The sequence below is a fragment of the Girardinichthys multiradiatus genome, chromosome 23 (assembly GCF_021462225.1).
Source record: "Girardinichthys multiradiatus isolate DD_20200921_A chromosome 23, DD_fGirMul_XY1, whole genome shotgun sequence".
Lineage (NCBI taxonomy): Eukaryota > Metazoa > Chordata > Actinopteri > Cyprinodontiformes > Goodeidae > Girardinichthys > Girardinichthys multiradiatus.
The window spans coordinates 12,522,199-12,536,084 of NC_061815.1; the positions used below are offsets into that span (position 1 = coordinate 12,522,199).

At 40.8% G+C, this 13,886-nt stretch overlaps 1 protein-coding gene across 1 annotated transcript in view; it reads left to right on the top strand.

Annotated features, from left to right (window-relative positions):
- Positions 1 to 1,112: 1,112 nt before the first annotated feature.
- Positions 1,113 to 13,886, top strand: part of gabra4 (gamma-aminobutyric acid type A receptor subunit alpha4) — a 32,744-nt gene continuing 19,970 nt past the window's right edge. The window contains exons 1-5 of the mRNA XM_047353889.1: positions 1,113 to 1,529; positions 1,614 to 1,732; positions 4,192 to 4,259; positions 4,901 to 5,121; positions 9,101 to 9,183. Coding sequence (XP_047209845.1) covers positions 1,444 to 1,529; positions 1,614 to 1,732; positions 4,192 to 4,259; positions 4,901 to 5,121; positions 9,101 to 9,183 — 577 coding nt within the window. The 5' untranslated portion in view covers positions 1,113 to 1,443. The remainder of the gene's footprint in view (positions 1,530 to 1,613; positions 1,733 to 4,191; positions 4,260 to 4,900; positions 5,122 to 9,100; positions 9,184 to 13,886) is intronic.

A 13,886-nucleotide genomic window follows, 5' to 3' on the forward strand; every position in this document is an offset into this window, starting at 1 on the left:
TTGCCCCTTTGCCCAGATAATCTCACTTAAATTATATTTTTTAAAGAACATAATTTTAAGACAGGAAACAACAACTTTCAATGAACCTTAACCTTTATTTATTTGTTAAATATGCTTGCTTTTTTTTCTATCACTGCCTTTAAATGTCTGTCATTCATTTTATTTTAGCAGGATTTTATGCAATAGAACACTTCAAAGTAGTGCATGAATCTGAAAAGAAAGACAAATGATACATGGTATGAAAAGAAGAAGTAGCCAAGAGGCCCTAGGTAACTCTGGAGGAGCTGCAGAGATCCACAAGTCAGGTGGGAGAAACTGTCATCCACAAATCTAGTCTTGGTAAAAGAGTGTCAAGAAGAAAGCCATTATTAAAATAACTTCACAAGAAGTCCGCTGGGCCATATAAGGGACTCGGCAAACCTGTAGAAGAAGGTGTTCTATTCAGATTATCTCAAAGTTAAACCTTTTGGCACACATATAAAAACACTGTGTGGTGGAAAACCTACAATGTACATCACTTCAAACAGAACATCCCCACAATGAGACGCGGTGATGCTGTTCCTCAGCAGAGACAGGGAAGTTGCCAAGAGTTGATGGAAGATTGATGGAGCTAAATACAGGACAAACCTGGAAGAAAATCTGTTTGAGGCTGCAAAAGACTGAGGTAAAGGATCACCTTTAAGCTAAAAACCAATTATGCTAAAATACAGCCAGATGTATCACAATGGCAAAAAATTAGGTCTGGACTGTCAACATGTGTGGCATGACATGAAACACTTCTTGAGCTAATTTGCAAAGAAGAAAAAGTAAAACAAAAAAAAACTCAGCCTCTTTATGTGCAAAGGTGGTATTGACATTAATAGCTTCATAGCTCCTTGACAGCAGGAACTAACTGAGCATTAGGTTGCTTTAAAAATATCCTAAGGAGTAAATGCTTCACTTACTGCTCTGGTTATTGCTTTGGTGTGCCACCTAAAATTTATTAGTGGCCCCCATCTGGCAAACCTTTACAAAACGTTCTGGAGGCGCCCCTGGGAGGGGGTCAGGGAGGTTGGGGCTTGGAGCAGAGGACACGAAGAGACTCCTCTTTAGAATTGTGCACAAGTCTAATGTGTAACAGAGATGGTGATGGAGATACGAGGGGAAATAGAAGGAATGAGGGAAAAAAGGTGAGAAAGAGGGAAGAGTTTTTTTCTGTGGGACCTCGGATTCGGACAGGAGGCGACCGCCCGGTGTTGGAAGGTGAAGGCAAAGGTGTGTGAGTGTGTGTATGAGAGACTGTGTTGTGCGTGTGGCTGAGAGACCGCAGAGAGGCTCACACAACTTCCAGCATCCTTCCTGCGCCCCTAGGCTGCGCTGCGCCCTGCCGCCGCCGCGACTCTCCCAGTCTTTCTTCGAGACCCAGGCGGAGATGTGAAGAGGCTTAAAGTATGGCATGCAAGGATGGTGTGCGCAAAGAAGAAGGAGATGGTGACAGCGACGCGAGCCGCGTTTATTCGGACCCTGTTCTACTTTTTGTGTTTGACTTGGTGAGTGCGTTGCTGAAACCTGACCACTCGGATCAGTTCAGACCTTAAAGTTGAGGTTTTTCTTTTATTCGTTTCTCCTCTTAGTGCGAAAAACATCTCCGGACAAACAAGGAAGGATGAGAGGATTTATCCGGAGAATTTTACTCGGATATTGGACCGACTTCTGGACGGCTATGACAACAGGCTGCGACCTGGATTCGGAGGTATTTAGAGGAGAAGCGCATTTTTGCGCACCACAGAACAAGCACCATATCATTTAAAACACTTTCGTGTCACTTTGGATATAAACTGACGACTAAAATGAAAAGACTGAAAATGTTCATACTGTTTCCTTTGTAAGCCAAAGGACTGCTGAAAAGAGCATTTTGTCTGTGGAGGCGTAAAAGTACCGCTGTGCAAACAAATTGAGCCCAAAAAGGTCAGAACAAAATTCTGCTTTTACATCTTCTGCTCATATCTTATAAAATCTCCTCCTTAACATTTTCATTACATTAGAAAATAGATATATAAACTTCTGCTGCAGGGGCGGGCCAAGGTTGTCTCAGGCCCTAAGCAGAGGGCCATCTCCAGCCTTCCCAGCCTTGAAAAATGCTGCATTCAGTTTGTCTCTGAAGTCAAGAATGACGTCAACCCCCAGTTGAAAATCATAAACAGTGGGAGTTTGGTGGGTTGTGGTTGTATTGGGTATTGTAAATTTCCAAGTTCACAGTTGGAAATACAAGAACTCCAACTCCCAGTGAAGAAGGAATTCCAACTGGGACTGTCGTATTCAAGCAGCAATAAAAGCAATAAATGCAAAAGGTGTTGAAAAGGGGGTGAATGTTGCAGAAATAAACAATTAATTTCCACTTCTAAAGATTTACATTACCTTTAACCAATGGCATATAACACTGTGCAACCTCATTCTGAGCATTTTCTTTTTTTTTTTTTTTTGTGGTTGAACACATAAAATGGAAAGTATTGCATTGTTTTTGTTAAGTTTTGCTAATAGTAGTTACTACCTGCAGCTCAGGCCAGCAGAGGGCCCTAAGCAACATTTCTCCAACCAAACTATCTTTTAGAAGAGTATAAACTAGCTGAATTTACTCACTGAAGGCTAAAAATGGCATGGATGGATGAACAAGATAAAGGGTTACAAATGCAAAAAAAATGCACTGAGTAAATATAATTCAAGACACTTTATTTGATCTTCAGACCCTCAAATAAGCAAATAAGAACATTGAGCCTCTGGAAATCCATCAAGCACATCATTATATCAACATTGTGGCTTTCTCCCTATCTGTCCAAGAGCGAAGGTGTTAGCTCTAGTCTCCATAGATCTCACCTATTCTGGAAGAGTGGCAAGAAGAAATGGGAATTCTTCTCCTTTTGGCAGGAACAGGGAAGCTACTTGTTGGTGCGGAAAGGCTATATGTGGCAGAAAACAGTCTCTACACATCATCCTGGATGCACTATCTCCAACGGGAAACTTGGTGGTGGCAGCATCATGCTGTGAGGATGTTTTTTAAAGGTGATCAGAGATGATGGGAAACTGGACTGAGCTAAATAAAGAGCAGTCCTTCTAGAAAGCCTGTTAAAGGCAGCAAAACACTTGAGACTGGGCAAGAGGTTGTCATTGCAACAAGGTAATGGCCCTGAACATGTAACTAGAGCTACTAAGAAGTAGTTCAGGTGAAAACATATTCATATGTTAGAGTGGCCAAGTCCTAAATCTGGTAGAGAATCTGTGAGAAGGCTTGTAAACCCCAATTTCCTCTTGTGGTCTCTATCTAAAATGTCCTCTTTAACATTTTCATTACATGGGAAAATGAAGTGCTGTAAACTTATTACTAAGAACCAAAACAGCCTTTAAGAATTGTTAATCAAACCTGCTTTACTAACTGAAGACTAATAACTGTGGAGAAACAAAACGTTAAAGTAAACCATAAAGGGCATTAAGTAGGAAATCCAAACAATGAAAATCAATTAATTTGATCTTAAGACCCTTATGAGCAAATAAGAAAATCCTTCTTTCAGAACATGCAAAGTCAGTCTTTAAATCAACATTGTGCTTTCATGCCACATTACTCTAGCTTGCAAGATGTGCATTGCATAGTGCATGTTGCGTTGTACATTCTCAGTATATGCTTGCTAAAATGTGTTTCACTCTTCATGCCAACATTGTGATGGGTTTGCCTTTAAAAGAGGGGCCTCAGTGATAAGTTCATTTGAGTGAGGGAAGTTATATAATCCCCTGTATGTTTCAGGACAAATGCATAATGCTCGGTTCAAGAAGTATGGATTTGGTTTTCATGCATGATGTCTACTGAATATTCATGTGAGAATGCAGCAAGAACTCATTTACTGTGCAAAAGCAGCCTGTCAACAAAATGTCCGTATGCAGGCGTACACTTACAGCTTGTCTTCATACTGGGACTCCACGTTCATTCAATGAGGGGAAAAAAATCAAACAGGATTAAGTTTTTACATCTTTTAAGCTATTTTCCCCATTGCCTTATTCAGAGTACTACACAGCTCCAGAAGAGATGTGCTACTGCAAGTCTCCTTGATGGGCTATAGGCAGTCAACAGTTTTTAACATCTATTTGAATAAGACTGGCAACTTTGTAAGACTGGATTGTGTGGGAAAATGTCAATGAATGTGATTTAATTGATCCCAACAGGCCCTGTGACTGAGGTGAAGACTGACATTTATGTGACAAGTTTTGGGCCGGTCTCCGATGTTGAGATGGTATGTAGCTAAACTATTATGGCTCAATGCATTCATTATGTGGAACTCTGTTTTTACTTTTGCACCATTTTTTGTGCTATTAGGTTGGGCTGCACAGTATATTGAATATTTATCATGCAAGATCCATATATTTTTTTTTTTACATGGATTTATTTTTTATTAATTAAAATAGTTTTAGTTATCACCTCGTTAATTAAAAAACAAAGTTGATTCAATGCTAAAACAGCTTAATTTGGGCAGAAGCAGGTTTTTATTAAAAACTTGTTGAAGTAGAAATGATGAGTTTTATTAATGTTTATTTTACCCAGTAGCTGGATAGACTACTCATTATCAGAGTTTATGTTTGCTATGAACCCAAAGTAGACAGCCAATAAAATGTAAAAGGTGTTGACACGCGTTTTAAATATTTATTTACTGCGACATTCACCAATTCTATCGCAAGTTTTCCTAATATTGTGCAGCTGTTAGGTCCATTGCATTGCAAAATTATATTGTTCACTGAAATAATCCACTAAAACAAAGCATTACTGCACCTAATAGTTTGTGGGAAACACTTGAAGAGCTCATTGTCTTCAAGGTAAATACATCAAACTGTGCTTGTTGTCATGTTTTTAGTAATTTGTTGTTTATTCTTCTATTAGGAGTACACTATGGATGTATTTTTTCGGCAGACCTGGGTTGATCGGAGATTGATGTACGAGGGCCCAGTGGAGATACTGAGGCTTAACAACCTGATGGTGACCAAGGTCTGGACACCAGACACCTTTTTCAGGAACGGCAAGAGGTCGGTTGCCCACAACATGACAGCGCCCAACAAGCTCTTCCGCATCATGAAGAATGGCACCATCCTTTACACCATGAGGTACTACCTTCTACACAACCTTTAACTGCATCACCATCTTGAAAACAGTCTGCTCTTTTGCATCTAACTCCCTAACCTTCTCAAACCTTAGCTTGTGATAAGATTGTAGACACTTTGATTTCTATATTTCTGCATTTTCAGCTAGAATCCGAGCGGTGACAGGCTGTGTTTGTTATAAAGTAATAAAAGGGATTTACCGTGAAATCCAACCAGGATTCTCAGTGTCAACAGCAGAAAGCTGTTTAAAGGCAATGCAGATAACAAACTTTTAAAGGAGTCAGAAACTTTTTATAATCTGAATGATGTGTTTCAAAAGAGGAAATTAACAATGTAAAAACTCCCTTTTTTCCGTTTTTGCCCTTTAGTAGACACCATTTAGACACTGGAAAAATACATTTTCCATGATTATCAACACTGACACGTGGTTTCCATAGGATTTAGGAATACGAGTGTCATGTTTTGGTTTGTGAACGGACCCAAGTGCAGAAACTGAAATGGCAAAACAGAGTTCTTTAATAATAAAATAGGAAAATCTACAGGAAAATCTCTGCACGAGGAGAAAGGGTCATTGAGCACGTTGTAACAGAAGAATCCAGTGAAGGCCAATGAGAACCAGTGAGCTTATATACTGAGGTAGGGGTGGAAAATGACAAAAGAACCTTGAAGAGCTAATCAGAGGAAATGCAGGACAGCTGTGGCAGATTTAAGGCAGAGAAACCAAGGGAGACTGAGACACTAAACTAAGACACAAAGAAACTACTTAAACAAGGGAAAAATTAACAGAGATGTAAGAGAAATGAATCCAAATGTACAAAGAACAGAATACAGGAATAAACTAAGAAATTAAACACAAAGGAATGAACTAATATGACAAAACCCTATTGGAAAGAATAACAACTAAATAAAGCAAGACCTAATGAACATAATAAACAACAAGGAAATGATCAAAACCCAAACACCTGTGGATCATGACAGAGTTATGATAGAGTCAGATGCTGCTGATTTAATGTGTCTTAATAACCTCTATATTAGTGAATAATTTGGCGGTTTGCTGTTCTGGAGCATACAGCATATATTAACACGATGCTAAAATGGACGGACAGCAAAAACAAAAACCAAGATGTTTCAATGTTCTAGTCAAAGCCCAGATCTCAACATGATTGAAATGTAGCAGTGAGACTTTAAGAGGTTGCCACTATTTCTCAAAAATCATGGGAGACACTGACAAACTCATACACAAAATGACTTCTTGAGGTGATTAGTTCCTAAGGGGAATCATAGGATGTACTTAGTTTTTATTTTCACCATATTGACATTCATGGAAACTTTATTTTCACTTTTTAAATAAAGTTAAATACATTTAGAAATTCAATACATTGTGCTTTTCAATTCAATTCAATTCAAAAATACTTTATTAATCCCAAAGGGAAATTAAATGTTGTTGTAGCTCATATTATCAAGGTTTTCTCAAAGAGCCGTTGTAGATGCTGATGGCTGTGGGCAGGAAGGATCTCCTGTAGCGCTCCGTCTTACAGCAGATCTGAAGAAGCCTCTGATTGAAGACACTCTGTTGTTGTAGGACAGTCTCATGAAGAGGATGCTCAAGGTTCTCCATAATGTTCTTCATTTTATGAAGAATCCTTCTTTCCACAATGATCTCCAGATGTTCCAGAGGAGACCCCAGAACAGAACCAGCCTTTTTTATCAGCTTGTTGAGCTTTTTTAAGTCCCTGGCTCTGATGCTGCTTCCCCAGCAGATGATGGTAGAAGAGATCACACTCTCCACATCAGACTTATAGAAGATATGCAGCATCTTGCTGCAAACACCAAAGGACCTAAGCTTCCTCAAGAAGTACAGTCTGCTCTGTCCCTTCTTGTAGACGGCTTCACAGTTGCATCTCCACTCTGGTCTGTTGTCCAGGTGAACACCGAGGTATTTATACTCCTCCACCACCTCCACTTCTTCTCCCATGATAGAAATAGTTTTTGACTTATTCCTGTTTCTCTTAAAATCTACAATCATCTCCTTTGTTTTAGTCACGTTCAACATGAGATGATTGTTTCCACACCATGCCACAAAGTGGTCCACCACCTTCCTGTACTCAGCTTCTTGTCCATCTCTGATCCACCCCACGACTGCAGAATCATCCGAGTATTTCTGCAGATGACAGGAGTCTGTCTTGTACTGGAAGTCTGAGGTGTACAGAGTGAAGAGGAATGGTGAGAGTACAGTCCCCTGTGGTGCTCCTGTGCTGCTGACTACCTGGTTAGACTTACAACCCTTCAGTCTCACAAACTGTGGTCTGTTTGTCAGGTAGTCTTTAATCCAGGAGATTGTTGAGGCCTCCACCTGAGTCTTCTGGAGTTTCTGACAAAGCAAATCAGGTTGGATTGTATTAAATGCACTGGAGAAATCAAAGAACATGATCCTCACAGTGCTGCTGGCTTTGTCCAGATGACAGTGGGTTTGTTGAAGCAGGTGTATGATGGCATCTTCAACTCCAACTCCACAGCAATAAGCAAACTGAAGGGGGTCCTGATGGTTTACTGTTTGCTTACTCAGGTGGGCCAACAGGAGTCTCTCTAGGACCTTCATGATATGGGATGTCAGGGCAACAGGTCTATAGTCATTGAGGACTGATGGGTGAGTTTTCTTTGGTACCGGAACAGGACAGGAGGTCTTTCACAACACCGGAACCTTCTTCTGGGCCAGGCTAAGGTTGAAGAGGTGCTGCATAGAGCTGCTCTGCACAGGCCGTCAGGACTCTAGGGCTGACATGATCTGGACCTACAGCCTTATTCCGATTCAGTCTCTCCAGTTGCATCTTCACTTGACTTCTTGAGACACACATATCTTCTGATATGGTTGAAGGCAAACATGTAGAAGCAGAAGGGTCTAGGGCTGAGGTGGAAGATAAAAAATGTGAGGTGTTACTGGACAGCTGTGGGTCCTGTGGGTCAAAGGAGGGTGGAATGTCTGTTTGCCTGTGAGCAGGAGAGGAGGATGCTGAGCTTGTTTCTGAACTGAACTTATTGAAGAATGTGTTCAGTTCATTGGCTCTGTCCAGACCTCCATTGGTCTGATCATTCTTCTGCTTGAAGCCTGTGATCTTCTTCATCCCTGTCCACACATCTCTGATATTGTTTTGGTGGAGCTTGCTCTCCAGCTTCTTCTTGTACATCTCCTTGCTGTCTCTTATCTTGACTTTAAGTTGCTTCTGTAAACTCCTCAATAATTCTCTGTCTCCCTCTCTGAAGGCTCTTTTTTTCTTGTTAAGCAGGTCCTTCAGGTCACTGGTGATCCAAGGTTTGTTATTGGGGAAGCATCTGACGGTTCTGGTGGGGATGATGTTATCCACACAGAAGTTTATATAGTCGGTTACACGCTCAGTCATGGCATTGATGTCCTCTCCATGTGGCTGGCACAGTGTGTCCCAGTCTGTAGCCTCAAAGCAACCTTGCAGAGCTTCTTCAGCTTCCTGGGACCATTTTCTCACAGTCCTCTTTATTACAGGTTGCCTTTGAACAAGGGGCTTATATTTCGAGCAGAGAAAAACAAGATTGTGATCTGATTTGCCTAGAGGAGGTCTTGCTGTAGAGATGTATGAGTCCTTGACATTTGCATAAAACAAATCCAATGTTTTGTTTTCTCTGGTAGAGCAGCTACCATTTGAAACGTTGGAAGTGTAGCAGACAGTGAAGCATGGTTAAAATCACCAGAAATTGCCACAAAAGCATTGGTTTTGGTTCATCAAAGTTAAAACTGTAACACAAATCATGCTAGACTAGAATGCTGACTGGGTTGTGCAGAAATTTGGATCTTTCACCGTCATTTTAGTTTCTACTAAAAATATATCAGAGGCCTTTTCAGACAGGTTTTAAATCCTCTTTGTTGTGATGAGAGGCACTGTTGCAGATATATCCCAGTAAAGTTTACATTTGGCCCTCATTTAAACCATTCCTCTCTGTTCTGCTTCAGGTTGACCATTATTGCAGAGTGTCCCATGAAGCTGGTGGATTTCCCCATGGATGGACATGCCTGTCCTCTCAAGTTTGGAAGCTGTAAGTCCTTTGGCTGTTGTTTGCATTTACCTGATGAAATAATGTGCAACTTCTCTGCCAAATACAGAAAAACAGCCGGAACAGGAAACTGACAAACCTGTTGCAAAAGTCATCAGAGTTAAAACTGTAACACAAATCATGCTAGACCATAATGCTGACTGGGTTGTGCAGAAATTTTGATCTTTCACCGTCATTTTAGTTTCTACTAAAAATATATCAGAGGCCTTTTCAGACAGGTTTTTCAATGCAGCTACCACTATAACCACCGTATGCTTCACAGACTTACTTTGTTCCATGTCTGGTAGTTAATTTTTATGTCTAATGTACTCAGCAGAATTACAAAAATATGCAGGCAAGCTAAAGATGCCATTTAATGACTTAATAGGGCTGAAAGCAAATGTTGGCTGTGAAAGAACTGTGGGAATGGGGCTGCCTCTGCTGGCTTTCCCACTTTGTTTTATATTCAGTACCTTCTGGTGTCCTTTCTCCGGAGACTCTGAGCTTTTCATTAGAGAAAGAAAACGGCAGCTAGATAAGCAAAGGACACACGGGAAGTGGGCAGGTGTCAGCTTAGGAGTGAGCTGTGGACTCAGGCTAGTTTACAGAGTTATTTTGTCAGCTGTCTTCAGTGTGCTGCAAATAAAGTAGGATTGGATTTCTGCAAACGTAAAACTATTTTTCAAACTCTGTTGTGACATAAAAGCATTTTTAAATCATTTAAGCCACACATCTACATACCCTGTACATTCACAGTCCAACAAACCAATCAGTAACAGAAGGAGGTTTTAGTGCCTTGCAAAGGTATTCATATCCCTTGAACATCTTCACCTTTTCTCACGTTGCAACCACACAAATTGATGTGCTTTGGTGGGATTTTATGTGATAGACCAACACAAAGTGTTGGAGTCATACATTTTGGTCGCACAGTTGAACACGCGCAGCTCAACAGACATCGCAGCTCTGACGTCACCGGGATTAGAAACCCGCCGAGGGGAAAAGTTTTGTGGCCATTTCTTGCGTGTCTCACAGGGCGCATATCTGGAGAAACAAAGCTCGCAGGCGAACTTTTGCTCCACAAGGCCATTCCCGGAAGAGCTTGAAAGCTGGAAATCTATCTGATACAAGAAGGTCAGAAGATTTATTCGTCGATCGAAGACCACGCCGACACCCGGTGCAGGTAAAAAACTGATTGAAGTGTTTTATGCTGAGCTGTTTTTGATTTGCTGAGCAAGCGCTGCTGAATCGTGCGTGTTCATGTTTAATCCAGCTGATCCCAAATCAGCCAGGAGTTAGAAGTTGGACTTTTAAAAGTTTTTCATTCAAAGCAACTGCGGTCTGGGCCTCTTTGTTCCAGCTTTATTACTGGAGTTTTTCCACTGAGTTCCCGCCTCACAGTTTTATGACTCTTTGTTCAAGATTTGGGGCAATCAGCTGTACGGCTAAAGGGGCGTGGCCCCACCGAGACATCAGCACAACAGGAGGATTTCTTTCCATTTCACCCAAGTTACACATTTTGTCCATAAAACTGCTGGTTTGATCTTCATAGACACTAAATGTGCATATATTTTTATTTTATTATTATTGTTAGGTAGTCATTTTTATTCCCTTGGAACAGTGCTTGTTAGTTAGGTGAAGGTTTTTGGACCAGAATAATGGTATATCAGAATTATTTGGTTTCAATAAATCCTCATATATATAATTAAGAGAAGCGTTTGTGTTTATTTCGTACAAGAGTGATTAATCTGTCAAAACAAGGTCGAAGATCCCCCACCTTCGGTGAAGCGGTTGAATAAACAGTGACATTTTGTGGTTTTGGTTAATAATTTATCAAATATTTATGATGAATAGCTAATTGTAATTATTAAAGAGCTTTGAGCCCATAATCACAACACCAGCGGACATCTCTGATTTCTATTCGTAAGTAATGATTTTTGGTTAAGAAATACATTTTTTCAAATTATGATTTTAAATTATAATTCTTGATAAATATTAATTAATCAATAATCATAATTTTTACAAAAGTAAAGTAATTTCATTTGCATGTAGCCCACTTCACTGTGATATCCCTAAACAAAATCCAGTGGAACCAATTATCTTTATAAAAAGTATTGACATCTTTGGCTTAGACAATGAATGACATGGGCTTGGAAAAAACAAACACTGCAATAACCCTGGAAGCATCAGTGACACAATGAAACATAGTGGTGGCAGCATCATGCTTTGTAGATGGAGATACATCCTCAAAACACTGAGTCTGCAAAAGACTTGAGACTGAGTTGAAGGTTCATCTTTCAGTAAAAAACTCTAAACATACAGCCAGAGCTACAATGAGATGGTTCAGATCAAAGTGTATTCATCTTAGGTTAGGGTTAGGATGGTTAGTAAATGTTTAGACCCAATTCAAATGGACAATTTGTGACAAGAATAGAAAACTGATGTCAAAGATGCTCAATATCCAATCTGACTGGACCTGAGCAATTTTTCAAAGAAGAATGAACTATAAAAGCAGTCTATTGATTTGCAAAAGCTGGTAGAGACAAACCCAAGACGAGCTGCAGCTGTAGTTGCAGCAAAAGGTGGTTCTTCCAAGTACTGACTCAGGAGGCTAAATACAAATGCACACCAAACCTTTTTGTTTTTATATGTAAAATATTTTGAAAACAATGCATAATTTTCCTTCAACTTTGCAACTATATGAAAGTTTTACAGGTCTGTCACTGTAATTTCAATAAAATACTTTGAAGTGTTTTACTGTAAAGTGAAAAAATGTAGAAAGTTCAAGATGTTTGAACACTTCTGGAAGGCAGTGCAAACAGCCAACATTTACTCTTCCTCACAATGAGAAGTAAGAAAATTGAGTCACATGACCTTATTTCTTGCAACTGAAATGGACTCTATGCTGAAAAGATTGCTGAGGAGCTGAACACAAAGCGACAGAGCGCTGTAACCAAATGACGACATGTTTCATTCTTTATTGTGAACAATGAAGCCCTAACTCAGCATCTGTGTTTATGGTGAGCCTCGTGGTCAGCAGAAACAAATTCAAATACAGACGCATCTTGAATGAGGCAGCTCCGTCTTATCAGACAAGTGCAGCGATTTATTTGACGATTACAACTGCAAGACACAGGAAAGGAGAAGCATTTACACCCGCTGTCAATTACCCAGTGTGGTGACATTGTGGAGGACAAATTCACATTTCTCTGTTATTGTCATCCTTCTCTCCTTGCCCGTCCTCCTCCTGCTTATGCCGCTCTGCTGCTGCCAGCCTCCGGTGAGGAGGAAGCGACCGTGAATCTGATGTGGCCCGAAGCAGAGGAAAGGTCAGAATCCCTTCCTCCGCCTCGGGACAGCACAGACCTATGCAGCTATTTTCCAAGGCTACTGTGTGTGAGCTCATTTTCTCGCTGTCTGCCTCTCCTTCGGTTTTTCTCCATCATCTTGCATCTACCCCCACCCCCCCGTTCTGTCTTCTTTTCTGCTTCTCCATCTGGGCTCGTGTGCACAGGCACTGCGTTCCACTCCATGACACACCAGAGTCATTTCATTTGGCAGAACAGTTGGTGTCCCGTCGATGTGGGGTCCCATAGGGAGTGGCAGGCAAAGACAACTGCTATTTAGCCGTGCATGCACAGACTGGTCAAACTCGCCTGTACAAATATAGGAAAGCAAGATGAGAATGAAAGCAACAAAAGCAAATAAGAAAACTCCATATTCGTACTGAAAACTAAAGCTTGACTCAAACTGGGCCATAGACAGGAGTACAAACACAGCACCAAATCTACAACAGAATGGCTATGAAAGAAAAAAAAAACAAGATGTTCCAATGGTCCAGTCAAAGCCTACCCAAACCAATACATAAAAGGATTTCTAGTACAGAAAAGCTGGCCTACTGAAGTGTACAGGTCCTTCTCAAAATATTAGCATATTGTGATAAAGTTCATTATTTTCCATAATGTCATGATGAAAATTTAACATTCATATATTTTAGATTCATTGCACACTAACTGAAATATTTCAGGTCTTTTATTGTCTTAATACGGATGATTTTGGCATACAGCTCATGAAAACCCAAAATTCCTATCTCACAAAATTAGCATATCATTAAAAGGGTCTCTAAACGAGCTATGAACCTAATCATCTGAATCAACGAGTTAACTCTAAACACCTGCAAAAGATTCCTGAGGCCTTTAAAACTCCCAGCCTGGTTCATCACTCAAAACCCCAATCATGGGTAAGACTGCCGACCTGACTGCTGTCCAGAAGGCCACTATTGACACCCTCAAGCAAGAGGGTAAGACACAGAAAGAAATTTCTGAACGAATAGGCTGTTCCCAGAGTGCTGTATCAAGGCACCTCAGTGGGAAGTCTGTGGGAAGGAAAAAGTGTGGCAGAAAACGCTGCACAACGAGAAGAGGTGACCGGACCCTGAGGAAGATTGTGGAGAAGGGCCGATTCCAGACCTTGGGGGACCTGCGGAAGCAGTGGACTGAGTCTGGAGTAGAAACATCCAGAGCCACCGTGCACAGGCGTGTGCAGGAAATGGGCTACAGGTGCCGCATTCCCCAGGTCAAGCCACTTTTGAACCAGAAACAGCGGCAGAAGCGCCTGACCTGGGCTACAGAGAAGCAGCACTGGACTGTTGCTCAGTGGTCCAAAGTACTTTTTTCGGATGAAAGCAAATTCTGCATGTCATTCGGAAA